Source organism: Gavia stellata, chromosome 9, assembly GCF_030936135.1.
Source record: "Gavia stellata isolate bGavSte3 chromosome 9, bGavSte3.hap2, whole genome shotgun sequence".
Classification (NCBI taxonomy): Eukaryota; Metazoa; Chordata; class Aves; order Gaviiformes; family Gaviidae; genus Gavia; species Gavia stellata.
This window is the reverse complement of record NC_082602.1, coordinates 22,856,219-22,874,580: the sequence shown is the minus strand read 5'-3', so window position 1 is coordinate 22,874,580 and position 18,362 is coordinate 22,856,219. Positions and strand designations below refer to the sequence as shown.

General features: G+C 36.3%; 1 protein-coding gene across 3 annotated transcripts in view; it reads left to right on the top strand.

Annotated features, from left to right (window-relative positions):
* PDE6C (phosphodiesterase 6C) overlaps positions 1–16,913 on the top strand; it is a 30,163-nt gene extending 13,250 nt beyond the window's left edge. Inside the window, exons 8-22 of one of the 3 annotated variants that reach the window (XM_059821254.1) lie at positions 670–717; positions 922–1,071; positions 1,740–1,883; positions 1,967–2,035; positions 5,097–5,243; positions 5,628–5,735; positions 5,843–5,952; positions 8,005–8,092; positions 9,787–9,887; positions 11,009–11,116; positions 11,402–11,465; positions 12,508–12,582; positions 12,727–12,810; positions 13,874–14,027; positions 16,855–16,913. In XM_059821254.1, coding sequence (XP_059677237.1) covers positions 670–717; positions 922–1,071; positions 1,740–1,883; positions 1,967–2,035; positions 5,097–5,243; positions 5,628–5,735; positions 5,843–5,952; positions 8,005–8,092; positions 9,787–9,887; positions 11,009–11,116; positions 11,402–11,465; positions 12,508–12,582; positions 12,727–12,810; positions 13,874–14,027; positions 16,855–16,913 — 1,509 coding nt within the window. Of the gene's footprint in view, positions 1–669; positions 718–921; positions 1,072–1,739; positions 1,884–1,966; positions 2,036–5,096; positions 5,244–5,627; positions 5,736–5,842; positions 5,953–8,004; positions 8,093–9,786; positions 9,888–11,008; positions 11,117–11,401; positions 11,466–12,507; positions 12,583–12,726; positions 12,811–13,873; positions 14,028–16,157; positions 16,178–16,842 lie in introns of those variants that run through there. The other 2 variants (XM_009808264.2, XM_059821256.1) reach the window with 2 other exon arrangements.
* Positions 16,914–18,362: the final 1,449 nt, after the last annotated feature.

Sequence of the window (18,362 nt, the reverse complement as noted above, 5' to 3'; positions counted from 1 at the left end):
GACCAAAAACCTCTACAAAAATACCATGCTGCTTCCAGTGTCATTGGTTCCCTGTGAAATCATGTGAATCAGTAGCCTGGACAGAGACAACCCCTCAGCACAAACAGCCAAAACATCAGGAAAAATTCTCTCTGATTGTGGTGACATTGGAGGAATAACGTGTGCGCCTGATGTCACTTTCCAGGTGTGCTAACTAAGTCTCACAACAAAACATCAAAGTAAGAAAATCATCATATACACAGTTTTAAAATTTTCTTTTTTTCTTATATCTTCTTGCACAGACAATATATGTAATTCAAAGTTGTGATGTATGACGATTATTAGTAATCCTATGGCATTTTTAATAGCAGTAAGGACAGAGCCCTTAGTACTCAGTTACTTCTTTCTATAAACCCCCATGCCATTTTAAACTGGAAGCGATTTTCTTAACAATTATGCTTATGCGCTGTGAGACATCATACATGAGGGACTTCGCTACAAGCACTCCAGAATGACGTCTGTTAGAATAACCACAACTAATTTAATAGGAACCGTTTTAATTTCTGTAGCTAGCTAGGGTGCTCACTGTTGTTAGCTTAGAAAATAAATATGCCTTTTTAAAATATCAGGCCAAGTCTTGGTGCAAATTATATTCCATTTAAACAATGTCTCCTTTTCTTTATGCTGCAGATTTGTAACATGATGAATGCACCAGCAGATGAATATTTCACATTTCAGGTAATTTCAGTAATGTTAATAATTACAGATATTGTAGAAAAATATGCTAATGCTTTCCACCAATTAGTTATACAGTTGATTACATAAATAATTTCTCCTCTGTTCGTGATGCACAGGTCTTAGTGTTACACTGCCTATATCAATAGCTGTATTGCTACTTTCAAAGACATGTAGAACATTTCCTCTTCTTTGGCTTTCCTACAGAAAGGACCAGTGGATGAGACCGGATGGGTTATCAAAAATGTCCTGTCATTGCCTATTGTCAACAAAAAAGAAGAAATTGTGGGAGTTGCAACATTTTACAATAGGAAAGATGGAAAACCTTTTGATGAGTATGATGAACAGATCATTGAAGTAAGCTTAATAGGATTAGAGGCTTTAAGGAGCCGTATAATGTTAATAAAAATATTATTGCAAAAAATAATTTTAAAATGTCTAAAAATTTTCAAATGGGCTGTGTTAACATCTAACCAAATATCTATCTTCTTTACTACACAGTTTCTTAAGAATCAGAAATTTTATTTCCCTTTATAATCCTGAAAAATTATGAGAGATCATTTACATTCCAATAACGAACAAAAGTCAGATATAATTTTATTTTTAATCATTTGACTTTTTAGTGATGGTCAGCATCTCCTAATTAGCAGTGGGTAAGCAGGTATGATGTGCTGCTTGCCAATGGATATTGTGTCTGTGATCACAGGAGTTCCCAGAGTGTTCATGATCACATGCACTTGGGCAAAATAAGTGTATCCAAAACCACTCAGCTAACTTAAGCTTCATAAACCTCAAAGTCCTGTATAAAAAATGGAATATGGGCCCTTAATTACTAGGTTGAGACAAACAACGTCATTAAAAGCTGTGAGGTGCTAACAGAAACTGTTGATGGAAGGTAAGGTAGAGTTACACATTGCTTTTCAAAGGGCACTACCAGAAACTGGAGTTTAAGAAAAGTAAGTTCAAATTGTCAGTTTAATTTTATTGTCATGGTGTCATCTCCACTTTGCTTGGCTTTGTTCCAGACTCTCACACAGTTCTTGGGGTGGTCTGTTTTAAATACTGACACTTATGACAAAATGAACAAGCTTGAAAACAGGAAAGACATTGCTCAGGAAATGCTTATGTACCAGACAAAGGCCACCCCTTCTGAAGTTGAATCGATACTGGTAAGTTTCTGTCCACAGCCACAAAATTAAAGTAGGAAATTTGCTACACAAAAACTTAATTTCTTACTCATTTTCATTCTTAGAAATACAAGGAGAAATTAAATGTAAATAGTATAGAAGAATGTGATGAAAAGGATCTTATCAGGATTTTGGTAAGTAGTTAACCTGAAAATTCTGGTAGCATTTTTATATCAGATAGTAATGCGTCCTCATTATAGAAAAAGTTGTGTATAGCCAAATCCTGATTAATACAATTGATTTTAGCTATCAGTTCCACAAGCTAGATGGAGTTGAAATAATAATACCTCCTCAACCTCTTTGGTTCTTCTACGTGCAGACCCCACTGCCCCAAATATTTGTCAACAGACTTGGATAGTCAGAGTTATATAGAAACGTTTATATGAATTAACATTTGAAGTGTTTAACTTCTTTAAATATCCATGGGGACAGTGCTATACCTATACTTGAATTTATTTAATTTTGAAAATAAAAGAAGGGACATTGATGTAAGGTCACTTTCATTCTGAGTAAGAGAACACAGGTAGGAGTGTCCAGTGGAACTAACCTACTTTCAGATTGATTTTCCTGCATTTCCTTAGGCAGAGAAGTCCAAAGACAGTGATCAGTGACTTCACAGTGATGAAACAGATTTGACCTAATCAGTTAAAACTCTGCTACTACTAAAACAAAAATGAGTCACTTTCTTTTCCAGACTGTGCAGTCCTCTGGCTGCCTTAGTATTTCAATCTAGAAAGGGAGTGCCTTTTTGGAAGAAAACTCCTGTTTGTGCTTACTTAGTGCACTTTGTTTTTTCTTGCGGAGCAGTCCTGGAGCACATGCACTGGCTTACTTTACCTGAAACAAAACTCAAAGATGTGCTCCAGGAAAACATTGAATGAACTCCCACTGTTAATGGATCAAACCAGAGCTAGGCTGAAGAAAAAACGTCGAATATACACAAATCTGTTGACTTCCAGTACCAACCACTTCACATATTTCTTCCTATTACACCACATTTGCTAATGTAGACGTAGCCATGGAGAAAAGATGTCATTGAACTATTTTTAGTTACGTACATGTACATGCTGGAATGCGATGATGTTAAGGTTTTACTGGTCCCACAGCTTACAAGTGGTGAAACCAAAAAACATCAACAGGCCGTGTGTATCTTCACATACCTTTAAAGTAAATTTAATCTAGCTGCATGAAGAATTGCAAAAATTAATAAACATTGTAAAATCTCTCTACTGGTAGACCAACAAGTGATTATTACGGCACAGGCTCCAAATGTAAAAGCATAATACTGGTATGAATTTTTAAATCTCCAAAAAGCAATTAAAATGAGTTCTCTCAACATTGTGGAGTTACAAATTCAAAGGTCTAATATATTCTGCACTGCCAAGGCTACATGCAAGTGCTTTATCCTATTATAAGACCTGGAATCCCAGATAGCTAATGGGATAACGCAGGTCTTTCTAGATCTGATGACTCACAAAGTAATGGGTCTTAAAACTCCACTGCTCCACGTTTCCTTGTCCTTGACCTCAGATCAGAGTAGATATAAAGGAAAATCCCAGGGAGAAGGAAATACCTTTACATGGATGTTCAGCCTTATTTGTTGAAATGTATGCATACATTCAGTCATCTTTTTTCCTTATCCGTAAAATGGAGATCATTTATAGACTATTATGGAGGCAGGGTGTAATTGTGATCATATAATCTATTTTTTGCATTGCATCAGACTTCCCTGAATTAATTCTTTTTTGGATTGGGGCACATCCTCTGAAACATAATACTGCTCTCCCTAGGCTTTGGGATATATAGATGAAAAGTTTTACAGAACAGTTCACTAATATTGCTACTACCAGTTAGGCTATTCAATGTGAATCTATATAATGTATACAAAATAAGCAATTTAAATTTAATACAGGCTTCTTAACTTCCGTATCCTCTGCATTTTAGAATTTAGTGTATGTTTTATGGAGGTTCTTCAGTACAAGGAAGAGCTGGCCTAAGCTCTGTATCTGCCCTTCAGAGAGAGAAAAATCCCTGAATAGCATCCAGGCACCTTCTAATGAAATTTAGTACATGGCGAAAAGATTATGCACTTATACAGTCCACTACTTCTGGAATGATCCCTTATTTTCATCAGTGGTCAGGATTGTTCAGAATAGACTGTTGTAAACTACAGAAAGGCAGTGACTAGGACAGAATCACCAGCAACTATAGCACTAGAAAGTAAATGACTCTAAGGGATTTGAAATAAGCTATAATAACCATGAATACTATATGCTTTGTATGTTTAAGCATTGTAACATTTTTTACTTTATGCATATACTGAGATCATTCAAGAGCCAAAGAGTCAAGAATCTACTGCAAGCAGACAAATGAGAACACAAATAAGATCTGATCTTGTAGGAATTTCCAGTCCACTTTCCATGTGCCAAATCAACTTTACAGGTTTGTCTATTAAGTGTATATAGGCTATCACAGACAAAGAGAGACTGTCACAGGAGACAAGGTAAGACAGACTAATTTTGAAAGTTGGTTATGGAGCAGAAGCAAACCACCAGCACTCCAGAGGTCAAAAAATATACAGGAATCTTTGCTTGCCTATAGTCTCTCTAAGAGAAAACAAGGCTATGAGTGGGTAGGCATGCAAGCAAGCCTTCTGTTACTAAAAAAAATGTTGTTATACTTCATTCAACTGTAAAAGTAACAAATGTTTTGTTCTAGACAGGTTGTTTTTGGTCACTATATTCATCACTATTCATAAGATCCAAAAGGGAAGAACAACACTTAACAAGAATAATTTTGGTTGTGAAAAAGACAAATTGCAGTTTTGAGACCAGGCTGTAAGTGGGAGAATCATAGGATTTTATAACAGGAAGGAGAAATTCCAAGGCCTGAGATTTCTGAACTAAGGAAATGTTGAGATGGTCACAACAGATTGTGTCGGAATTCAGACTAGGAACAAACATCATCTGGCCAAGACTTTTACCTATCCTCTTTGAGAAGAAAGCCAGCAGTGTCACCATTGTGTTTCATAACTTAATACACGTTAGTTTGTACTGAAACCTGAGGCCTTTGAAGATGTAGTAAGCATACTGTCCTTAGGCAATGTTTCTACTGAAGTCAGAAGAGAATACAAAAAAGTTTTTCCAACTTCGTTCTTGCCAGAAAAACTCTTGTGTTTTTGACTTTTCCTAACAGAAAGAAGAATTACCTGATCCAAAAGATTTAGAACTGTATGAATTCCGCTTCAGTGACTTTCCTGTTACAGAGCATGGCCTGATAACTTGTGGAATACGACTGTTCTTTGAGATAAATGTTGTTGAAAAGTTCAAAGTCCCAGCTGAGGTCTGATTTATTTTGGCTTGTTTATATTTCTTTAAAGATAGAAGAAAAATAGCTGACTGCAGATACTTTAATATGGAAGTAGGCAATACTAACATACCAGTGGTATGGATAACAATCTTCCATTCTTAATTAAACATTTGCATATTTGTCATAAAGACTTAAAACTAATCCTGAAATTGTGTGAGCTAAGGAAGGAATTAAATCAACATGCATTTACGTAAGAACAATTTGCTGTTTCCATGTTTAATTCAATGAAAAGCAATTATTTTCATAGAACTTGCACATTATTACAGTCATTTCATAGTACATCCCAATAACTTTATAGGAATTCCATCATTTTGTTTCAATTAACAACACAGTCTTAACCACTTTTGTTCATAATAGGTCCTTACAAGATGGATGTACACAGTCAGGAAGGGTTATCGAGACATCACTTACCATAACTGGCGACACGGATTCAATGTGGGACAAACAATGTTTACTCTGCTGATGGTAATGTTGCTAATATTAACCTTACATTCATTATTTAGTTTTCCTTTCAATTCCAATTGGAAAATTCAGGAAGGTGCACACTCAGAATAGTCTGTTTTCTTTTACAGACAGGCAAAATAAAGAAATACTATACTGATCTAGAAGCCTTTGCCATGGTTGCTGCTGCTTTCTGCCATGATATTGATCACAGAGGGACAAATAACTTGTATCAGATGAAGTAAGTACAAATGCTCAAATATATGGATAGGTAGTGTTTTTAGTGGCAAATGAAAAAACCATGTCAAATCTTGCAAAAACATAAGGTATATATTCCATATTCATGTGGCATGAATGAACATTTATCCTATGGAAGATTCCTTGTCATGACAGCTGAAACACAAAGACAAGATCCAAAAGCAGAATCTTAGAAGGATCTCCTGGAGCTGCAATTAATTTTTAAAAGAGGCTAAGCTCTTGCAGTGCTTGGACTGTAGCAGAGCCTCATGCACATGAGGCCACAAAGAAATGAGAAAAGTAAATTAAAATCCCTAACTGGATTACTTTTTTCAATACAGGGCATAAGCACTTTTCTGGAGAAGGATTCAGAATGTGGCATAGGCAAGGGCCAGTTTAGAGGGAGACAGGATTTAAGATGCATTCTTTTTCTCTGTTTTTTACTGACCGATTTGACTAGCTCAGTTGTTCCCCCTCCACTCAGTTTACTGATTGATGTAGGTTCTTTCCTGAAGTGTAATCTCCTCGTGTTATACAGGACTCTGACCTAAGAGCTTGTGTTCTGCCACTGGGTCCACATGCCAGTAAGTTACACATCATGAGGTTAAGCTTTGCAATTCATGCTCCTTTTTTCCTGAGAAAATATTCTAAAGGATTTATTTGTGATTTTCCCCTTGTTTGTTATGAAACAATATTAATTAGTAGATACTTGTTATAAAACAATATTAATTCATTTTGTTTTAAACTTACCTTTTTATTGCAACATTACATATCATGATGAGACCCACTCTTCTCCTGAAGAGTGAACAATCTATCATTTGGTCTTTTAAGTGATGCTAGGGCTAGTTTCTATTTGCTAGCCAGAGAACACAGGTTTCTCAGAATGTCACATGTACCAGAAGACTTTCTGAATACAGTTTCCCACCAACTGTATCTCCAGAATGATTCATCCTCCTCCTCTGACCCTGACTACACTCCTCCCAGGACAGGCATTTCAGCCTGCATGCTGGAGCAGTGACGCGAGGGGTTTTCTGATTATTCTCAGGGATTCTCCAGGTGACGTAGGAGAGAGAGAATGACAGATGCTGATTCTTATTCAGCGGATTGCCTCTCATCCAAATAAGTTTAAGGGAGGTTTTAAATCTTCCTACTGTGGTCTTCCCTAGCTGAAAGCCCTGTACGTGAGGTCATATGCAGTAAAGCTATTTATAAAAGTCATCAGGCTTTACCATGACAGTCCTAATCACAAGTCAGAAAATACAGGTAGCATGTAGCAATCCGCCTTGGGTTATCTGAGGAATGGAGTTATTATCCAAGGAAAGAAAGGAGGAAAATACATTTCCAAATATGCAGAACCACCTGGAGCCTATGCAGATAGGACACTTCTCCCTTCCTCCCACTACCATGGTCTGACGCAGAATTTCCTCTGCTTGAAGATTAGCCCAATGTCAGAGGAATGCTTGGTGCTCTGTGATAAGACTGAACACACCTGAGCTGTCAGAACTTGTGCAGTCCATAAAACGGTGACTTGGGGGGAGGGGAGGAGGCCAAGGGCATTAGAGGAATTAAACTCCATTATACTATTATTTTAGATTTAACCTACTTACAGTAAGTTAGAATCACAGGGCACATAGCCCACAGCCATTACAGACAGACAAGAGTTCAAAAGCCATGCCACACAATAAATACTAAAAGATGCATAAAGGCTATTTTTAAAGTATACAGAAGGTGCACAGATTAAACAAACAGCAAAACTGAACATGCAAGACAAAATAGAGGCATGTTTCAAAAAACACAGGTTTTGAATTTTGAGGCACCTAACCATGCCTTTGACTTCAGTGGGCTCTGAACACCCAGTGCTCTCCAATTTCCATCATTACTCAGTCACAACAGTGAAGGCAAGCAAGTATGTTTTTTTGCTCTGCATCATACCAATGGTTAAGATATATAAACTACTGAACATGCAGATCAGAAGCATTTTAACCCTAAAAATCTGAATCCTGAATAAAAAATATTGCCTCAAAAATATTATAAAGAATTGCTTCTTTTTCAACAGGTCAGCTGCTCCGTTGGCAAAACTTCATGGCTCTTCCATTTTAGAAAGGCATCACCTAGAGTACAGTAAAACCTTACTGCAAGATGAGGTATGTCTGCATGAACCTTCTGCACACAAAAGATCCAATTAAATTATAATGTTCCAAATTTCACCATGTCTCATTCATTCCTCTAGGTCCAGATTAAGAAATTAGGCTAACATTCAGAAGTTTAAGCCAAATTCTTATGCATTGTCCACTTTTAGAAAAACATCAGTAATTCCACCAGAAATAGACTCAGTCAAGATAGAAAAGCTTTTCCTCTGGGTCTCACTCACACTCCTCAGGTTTTTTCCACTTCCACAAAACAGCCGATATTGAAACCAAAGCAGAAGATACAATACATACATACTAAATGTTGTAATTAAACTGCTGGCCCTGGTTCAGGACGTCCGAGTTCAGCTGCTGGCTCTGGCAGCTGAGGAGCAAAGGGATGGAGCTGTTTATGGAGGTCCCCCTTACCCCCAGGCCAGACCGCCCCCCCACCTTACCTTGCTAAAACAGATGCAGTATCATGAGGCTCTGCTGCAGCTCCCATTACTGATCTTCCCTGAATCAGGCAGAGGCCCTCAGCTGCCCTTCCCCAGCAGCCATGGAGGCAAGGCTCCCCACCACGGCCTCCTCAGGCTCAACAAAATGGCGGCAGCGCAGCCCACCAGGGCCCTCTGCCCCGCAGAGCCCTGCTCCTCTGGTGGGGATCGGCCACTCTTCCCTCAGTGGTGCCTGACTCTGTCCTGGCTACAAGGGAAGAGACTATTTACAACTCTTCACTGCATATTTTGCAGGGAAGTAAGAGATTTAACAGGCAAGGCTTGAACACATGTGCCCCTTCCATCCCACTTGTTCGCAGCAGCGTCGCAGGCACCCACTTCCAACCTCATTTTTCATTTTCTAATCCCTGTGGGGGTGCTATTTCCTGACCTCATGAGGCCACAGAATAAATCCTTAGACTAACCAGTAGCACACTGATCATAAAAAACCCGGAAGATTTACGAGTTAAAAAACCCCAGAAACCACCTTTACCTTTATTGACGGCGATGCACTTTTTCAAACGTGAGATGCCGGGGACTAACCCCTGCTCTTTGCTGCAGCAGTTGTCAGGATCTCTGGTGGCTCTCAACAGTGGCATCGCTGCACCTCGTGCTCTCACAGGTATTGTCCCCTCAGTTAAAGAAGGAAAGAAAACCAGGACACTTAAAAATGCTGTGTGCTGCTCTCCTTCCCTTCGCCTGAGGAAAAGGCCATTGCACTTGCTATAGCAGGTTGCTAACAGCACTGCAGGCAACTGTGCTGACCCAGGTTAACAGGAGCAAAAGGTGTCTACTGTGAAGCTTTAAAACGTCTAGGAAAATTAGGATTATGGAATGTGAACTGTAGAGAAATTATGAAGAACTGCCATTTCTTTACTAATTATGTGGAATACAGGTGGTTTTCTTTGGTTTTAATTTATATATGGCAATAGCAGGACTTGTTTGAACTGTTTGAGTCTCTGTGGATTCAGTTATTTGTGCAGCCTCTGGGGGCAGCATCTTAGATCCACCTACCTTCACACAGTTATTTCACCATTTATTAGCCATGAATAAGGGCCATCTTTACCAGTGGAATAATTTTTCATTTGTAGCATTACTTTAATTTAGGGACTGTAGTTGGCCGATTTTGTTATACTATTCTGAGACAACCTGTATAGTACAAACCAAAGACAGTGTTATAAAAGGAATTCAATTCGTAAACTTTCCATCTTGCAGAGTTTAAACATCTTCCAGAACCTAAATAAGCGCCAGTTTGAAACTGTTCTACACTTATTTGAAGTTGCAATAATAGCAACTGACTTGGCTTTGTATTTCAAGTAAGTACTAAATTCTGTATAACTTCCTACTGAAAAAAAGTCAATCCTATACAATTGGTAACTGTAGTTTTTAGTTGTTTATATGCAGAGTGCAGAGCTATATTTATAATTGTTAAGTCTAATTCTTGTAAAAAAAGGAGACATTCTTAGATTCATTATAAGCTTTCAAATTAGAGAACACATAAATGTATATAATACTTAGTATACATTTAGTAGGTCATTCAAATATGCTTTTAGTTACAGCAAACACTGTATTTCAAAAGTGTGGATTCTGTAACCTGATCGTAAGGTTGTGTGCATGTGTGATATTCAGTACACCGTAATATAATTACTCATACTAAATAGGAATATGCTTATGACATGGAAATTAAGATGCTGGTTTAAAAACAAAACTGCAGACATCAGCTGATTCCAGTGCTAAATATGCCAAAGACTCCAAATATCAAATCATCCATCCTGTTCCTAAGTTACTGACTTAATGTGCTTTTATAATGGGTATTTTCCTTAAAGATATATGAAGCCTTTTGTTTTGGTCCAGATGTCTTATGACTGGGACAATTTAAAGCCAGGAGACAGGAAACAATTCAGTAAGTTGTTCAACAGCAGTTACTAAATTTTAGTGAACAGTAATTCCATTATTTCATTCATTCTAAATGCACATGAGAAGATTTATTAAGCAACAGCAAGACACATTTATGTTTTTCAGAGTTGTTCTCAGTCAGGTCTTAGTGCTTCTTTGGATTTTTGAGGGGAGGGAGTGGAAGAACATTATTAGTATTTGCTTCATTTTTCCCAATTCATTATGTCACAGGAAGTAACAAACATGTAATACTAAAGAAATAAGAATGTCACCCCAAACAGTTTAATATTAAGAGTTAGGAAATTGGTTATTTGTTTTTTTGTCAGGAATTCTGACATAATACTTTACATGTCAGTGGTATATAGCAAAATCTAGATGTGCCAGGTTACCCAAAAAGTTTGAGTTCACCAGGAAGAAGGTGTCACTTTGATACTACTATGACTAGGATACTACTTTGGAAAAGCATAATTATCAGAAATATGGTTTTCTATTTCATTTTTAATGCAGGAACTATATGTGGTTTATTGGTATGTTTTAACAGGAAAAGAACTATGTTTCAAAAGATTGTGGATGCAATTGAAAAAATGGAAACAGAAGAGGAGGCAATTAAATATATATCTATTGATCCAACCAAAAAAGAAGTCATCATGTAGGTGGTTAATATTTTACTCTTTATTCAGTAAGTTATCTAGGACCACGTTTTAAAAGAATTTGGGCACCTAAACATATAAAATAAGACTTGGTGTTATTGTCTGATGATGAGCATAATGATGATTTTAAATTAGAAATAGATGTCTACAATCTTCTCAAAATGTGCAAAATGTGCATCCATCTACATCTTAGGTATCTAAATTCCTTTAAAAATCTAGACTTTTTTTTTTTTTTTTCTATCATCATCCTAACTATACTCCTACTTTGGTTTGGGTTTTCAAAGGGCTATGATGATGACTGGGTGTGACCTATCTGCTATAACCAAGCCTTGGGAAGTCCAAAGTAAGGTAGGTACTTTTCGAACAGATAATACTGCGTTTGCCATCTGTTTTACTGCCTATTTGGTGCATGGTCATTTAAAAAAAATTACATATTATAATTCTATGGATATTTAAGTACCTGCACCCAGCTATGTTTCCAGAAAACAATGTGTTTTTCTGTCACTGTGAGTGAAGGGTTCCATGATACCTCTCCCCAACCACTCTGCGTTGTTCCACCCTTCTCTACTTGCCCTTCAGCTAAAACTGGCGTTCCTGATTCTGTCAGCTGTTCCAGCTGCCCTTAAATATCACTCAGTTACTTTTGTGCTATCCAACCTTTGCTATTTTTCAGGTATTTTTAAGGTACAGATTTAATAACAGTATAATTTGAATTAATTGTGTCTATTCTGTAGATCTTGGTGCCATTTCAAAGTAGCTTAAACATGCTAAAAATAAATTCTGTAATACAGTGTGACACTGCTTTGTACATAAGTACTTCAAGTACTTCAATACTTACTGACCATCATGCTGAAGCTCATCACTTAGCCTTACAGGAATAGGTTTTAACAATGCATAATCAAAATACAACTGCAAGATGCTTGTGAAGCCTTCTAAGTAACAGAATCTTCTAGTACCTTCTATTATGTTGCTAACATTGCCTTGTTCCTGTTGACAATAATCTATCATTTACTCAGCATACACCAGAATATTGGTAGAGATAATTTGCTGGAAAAAGCCTTAAGTACACCAGAGAGTGTCTCTTAATTTTTGAAAGAAGTACTTGACTATCTCTACAGGGATTAAAGAGTGGAATTCTATTGCATTTGACTAAAACTCCCTATTTCTGAAGAACTTTTTAAACTACTCAGAGATAACGCAGCTAGCAAGAAATAAGTCCTGTCTTCGTGGAAGGGAAGTTGGTAATAATTGTTAAGTAGTAAACAATAATATGCCAGTTCTTGGTTAATCAACATTTCCATGTTATCTGCAAAGTCCTGTTCTTTTATTTATTTATTTATTTAAATTTACTGCTTTCTGCTGACACTTCCACTGAATTGTGATTATTCAGGTTGCCCTCATGGTTGCAAACGAATTCTGGGAGCAAGGTGACCTGGAACGAACTGTGCTACAGCAACAACCAATTGTAAGTACTAAATAATTTAACTGTGTTAAGCAATATTAACTGTTATTAAAACATTGAATAGATAATGGTCCATGATGCTTACTAGATCATCACACCAAAAAGCATGATATCTACATAATCTAAATTACTGCTATTCTGTTCTAGCCTATGATGGACAGAAACAAAGGAGATGAACTACCTAAGCTCCAAGTTGGTTTCATAGATTTTGTGTGTACATTTGTGTACAAGGTAAGAATAATTTTTTTTTTGTTTTCCTGCTGCAGCAGTTCTGATGGCACAATTAGTGACAAACTGCTGCAGTTAAAAAATTCTAGACAGCAGCATAGACAGCAGCAGGACTCTTCATCACAGGGTAAACAACGATCACAACCGCCACAATTTTTCAATTGTTTGTTACATAGAAGAATTGCTCCCACAAAGCATATTCAAGAGATGTGAAGCAATTTCATAAAAAGTTAACATCTCAGTGAAACTTGAGGGCACTGAGGTTTTGTAACTACCTTGAAAGACTGAGTTAGAAAGACCAGTCTGATTCTTCACAGTCCCATTTAATATAAGTATGCAGCATGTGGATGGTTACAGAAAGCAGTTAACGGCACAGCAAAGGGAATAGGAAACTTGCAATATTCTGGAAATATAGATACTCTAGATCTTCTGTAAGGCACTGAAATGCCAACAGTATTAATCCCTGTCTAGCTTTTAATATTATCCCAAAACATCATGCAGAAAAGTGACATGTAATATTTTAACATCTTCACATACATCCTCATTTGCTTGGAATATACTACAGGATACTAGACTTTTTAATTATATCCTGATACTGATAATCATATGATAAAATATCATGTATCATACTTGTATTGTATGAATCAGACTATCAAATGTGGGATTAGGGAAGATACTAAAATGTGCAGTATATAATTCAGACCTTTTCTAACTGACTATGTGCACAATAGGGCATTATCATCCCAACACGGTATTTCCAATAATATGCCACCACTGCATGGCCAAGAACATGCTTTCAAACGTGCACCAGCAGGTACTGACACTATTTCTTTTAAAATTTTTTCTCTTCTACAGAAAACCCACTGCCAGAGATTGGAACAAGTGCTTGAAAAAACTGTGAAATCAAATAAAATTAATTAATCTAGCATACATACTGAATTAGATTTAATAGAAAAATGAAAGCTAATGTTTTCTCTGCAAAGCAGCAGTATTTCCACAAATTCAGACTTTACAAATCATCACTGTTTATGAATTTCTAATTTACTAATTTAAATTGTTTGTATAGGAATTCTCGAGGTTTCACAAGGAAATTACACCTATGTTTGATGGTCTTCAAAACAACAGGGTTGAATGGAAAACACGAGCCGATGAATATGAAGAGAAGATGAAAGTTATTGAGGAACAAAAGAAAAAGGAAGAAGAAGCAGCTGCCAAAAAAGGTTAAGTAACTTCTAAGGTTTTCATTTAGATATCTTTGTAAGGCAGTCAACATATTCTCTCTCTCAAATTCACACATGCATGCACTTCTGCAATATTCTATTAAACTTTATACTACTGGTATGCAAGTTCTGAATTAGCCAAATTAACTTTATCTTTACTTGGAAGAGGACTAACCTTTAAAGATTACACAAATCCAGTACACTGACTTACTTTTCTAAACTGCAGATTTATAGAAAATATGACCATCACAAAAGTAAAGGGAATGTAAAATTTCTTTTGTCTTAAGACTTAAAACTGAATGTAATTAAACACTTGCTTATCTGTGAATGCTGCAGTCACCTGAAATACTAGAGATGTATCAAAATTCTGTGTGACATCAGCCCCAAATGTATTCCAGAGCTTTGTTTAAGTTGAAAATGAAAAGCATAAGGAAAAGAGATGGGAATGGATAGTGTGCATCTGGAACATAAAAAAGGAGTGCAAATCCCCACTTCTCTTCCAAGTTTAGGATAAAGCTTTTGGCTCGAGTTCCCTACCATCAGTTTCTTAGCTGAAATACACTCTCTCATATTACAAATTTAACACTAATCTTCCTAAGACAGCCCAAGTCCTAAAATTGAAAGTATGGTTCTGCGTACGATCACCTAGAAGAGAATCTGTTGTTATAGAAACTGAGAAGTGTAAGAGTGAAATGAGTCAGTTATTTTTATTCTGTATTGCATGTGAAACAGCAGGTCAACAGGTCTGCCAATCAGCTGAGATGACTGAAAAGGTTCAGAAATTAAAACAAGAACAGTTGTGATTGCTACACAATGATTTACTGACAGCTAGTTTGAAGAAGAAAAGTTAGTTTACTCTAAGTATGTGTTTCATATCTTTAAAACATAAAACAGTACTGAATAATTTATTTGTTAATCAGTGTCTGTGGGAAATAGGTGAGTATTCTTCACAATTCACACAAAAGAGAGGCTACTCAAGGCCATCCATCAAGTTACTGTCAGAGTGTGAAGTGGAACTAGAGAGTTATTGGCTCCTAAAGTAAATGATAAAATTAAAAAAAGCTGTTGCAAAGTGGTTAAAAAAGTACTGTATGTTACATGATTTAATCAAAGCAGATTTTTGAAAGAGAAGTTTAATGAAATGAGTCAGATATTATTATTGTAATAAAATTACAAGAAATATTTTGGCCTGCTCACACTGTGATACCACTTAACCACACTTTCACAGAAATTTTGCCCACCCCATTGTCTCCCAAATTTATTTTTAAAGACACTTTTTTGCAATTAATCATATCACCTTATTTATTTAAGATTAATTTATTGCTGAGAACTAGCTGGTTGTGAGTATGAACAAAGTACTCTTTCCTTACGCTGGAATGTAAGCATCTGAACTTTACAGAAATACCAGCAAAACAAACCAAAACAACCCGGGACCTATACACAAACCTCCTTATACATTTGCTTTCTTGGCAAAGAGTATAGTTCCTAAAGTGTGATCCTATGCCCTTAAGCATAAGGTTCTTAAATAAAAATTAAATTATACGTTTAGTAAGACTCAGGTATTTCTACTCCCACTTGAAGTTAGGACCATCTTACATCATTGATATTTTGGAATCACTTACGTCACTGACTTACGGAAAGAAGTATTTTCCCACAAGGAACCTTACACAGGCAAGCACGGACAGACCGATTTGCAGGAGCTAAGGATCTGACCTTTGCATATCATAGCTGGTATCACAAAATATAAGTGAATTATTCTGCATCTTTTTAAATGCGCACTAGAATGAGGCCATGCACATTTGTGAAGAACAGATCTGACACTGTCAAATCAAGGCCATGTAAATATATAGGTTTGTTAAGTCAGTTCATACAAACAATAATTTGATACATACTGAACCACAGAAGTTTCTCTAGATCACACTGACCTGGCTATTCTTAGCCATTCAGTAGACAGAAAACAAAATAAACATATTTGCTGAACCACTACAGCGGAAAGTTCAGAACAGAAACTAAAACAGAATACAGTATATTAAACTAAGAACATAAAATACATAGTTAGTAACATAATGTTGATTATATCCACAAATTACAGAGGGTAGGCCACTGATTATGTGACATGTTTCAATGCAGGTGGAAAGGGTCGAAAATGACTTAGTAACATGGTGATCCACAGCTTTCAAATGTAAGTTTTAATTCTAATATTGGTTTCTTACCTTAAATGAACCTGGAAACGCAATTTATTACATTGAAAGAATCTTAACTATGACCAATGAACATCTGTGGAATCATTTGAGAGAGACAGTAACAGAATCAGCAGCTATAGGTAACAAACATAAAAACTGTCTCTCTCTCTTAATTGGTAATTACAGAGGGATTCATGCAGGGTTGGATAAAGGCTTATACAATTAGGTCAAATTAAAGTTTTTGTATCATCTGCTTCAAAAATAGATTCACAGATTATATTGATCCAAGAGTTTATTTCTTTTGCACGGCTTGCATACCTCAGTTTTGTATGTGTGGGACAGAGTTACATATATTTAACTACTGAAACTTTCCAGTAAGAGTGGTTCAGTTTGTGTTTGATCCTTTGAGAAATGTTGGTATCAACTGCTACACTATATACACATATGTATATATAGCATGTGTTATTGTTTCTTATTCCATTTTCCCAGACAAGTAGTGAAAGCACATTCAATTTTCAGAAGGTCAAACACACATAATATATTTATCACAAAAGCAACACCTTTTTAAGAAGAAATTAGAGCAGCTAAAATTAACAGAAAATACTCACTTTACTTTCCTTCTCTGTTTTTAGCTGAAAATGCAGCTGGAGGTGGTGGCGGAAGTGCAGAGGATGGAAAATCCAAGACATGTATAGTTTTGTAGTTTTTTGCCTCGGACACTGTTTCTGCTACAGAAAAGACATCTAGAAAGAACTTCAATGAGCCCCAGTGGATTTCTGCTTCGCATAGAATAGTATAGATCAATTTCTTAACAATCCTCTTAAACACTTGCTATTTGTTGGAAATAATTTTTAATGGAGTAAACAGTTACAATTAAAAACTGGAAAATTAAAAGAAAAAATAATGGTGCAAAATGAGTTAACTGTGCGCTCTAGGTATTTTTTCATGTCACTCAATTTATATACATTATTTTTATTAAAATATGTAACTTCTGCACACTGCCCAGGAAGAATATAAATAATTTTGACAGATCTTATATGAAATTACTGAATGAAATCTAACATGTACAATTGAAACAAAAAATTGCAATTTTCGTTACCTGTATATTTAGATTTTTATATTATGTGTATTTCCTTTATCTGGAATTGTCCTTTTCCTTCATTTTCAATACTACATAAAGTTCTAGAGTAAACACTTCTTTCACTTGAGGAATGCTCAACACAATTCCCTGGCTCATATCTATTAAAAGTAGGTCCCTGGTACGCAGTATTTTTTCAAAACTACCAAGGATAAATCTGTAAATTGTAGCCATAGCTCAGAGAAACCACTCTTTTGCCCATGGGCAAATGACTCTGCCCGCAGTTCCTAAACTGACCACCTTTTATTGTAAAAATCTAAAAAGGCAGACCATAAACATCGTACTTTGCATACAAGTAAGAGTTTAGAGTATATCTACAGCAGGATCTACATTCAAAGGCATTTTAAAAGGCTCATGTACTCCCAATGGACCTGTTTTAAAATGCAGTAAATGAAGTATTTGAAAACCAATGAACTGGCAACAATTTAATCTTGGCAGGGAGGGGACAGCAGAAGTAGAGCACGTCAGAATTCACATTACCTCCCTTTCACAACCAAGAAGACAGACTGCACACAAATTAGCTCTTCATAAACAACAATCTCCCTACCAAAACCTTCAGTTCTTGAAGAATGACAGAGTCTACTCCATACCTTCTACTCAGGTCTCACGAAGCCGGCTCCTCCTGCAGATGAAGGAAGGAAAATGGCTACTATATTATGCAGAGACCTGAGTATTCACTGGAACCAGTTCCAAATCTAAGAGGAGACAGCTGTCAAATGCAATTCCTGCAACAAAGAAGTTTGACATGCAGACTTAATCCTGCCACTTTTCTTCCCCCTTTAAAGAAAGCAGACCCATACTTTTTTTTTCTCTGAAGGGCCTCAGCATCCGCAGAGAAGGGAGAATGATTGAATGATTTGCCATATTATGTACCTTTCTAAGAATGCTCTATGAACATAGATACTGTGTACAACTATCACCCAAAATTAAAGGAATCCACACAAAAAATCCCACTTATGACATCCTTATTTATAAATGGGCCAAATATTTTATGCAAACTTAGTTATGACATAA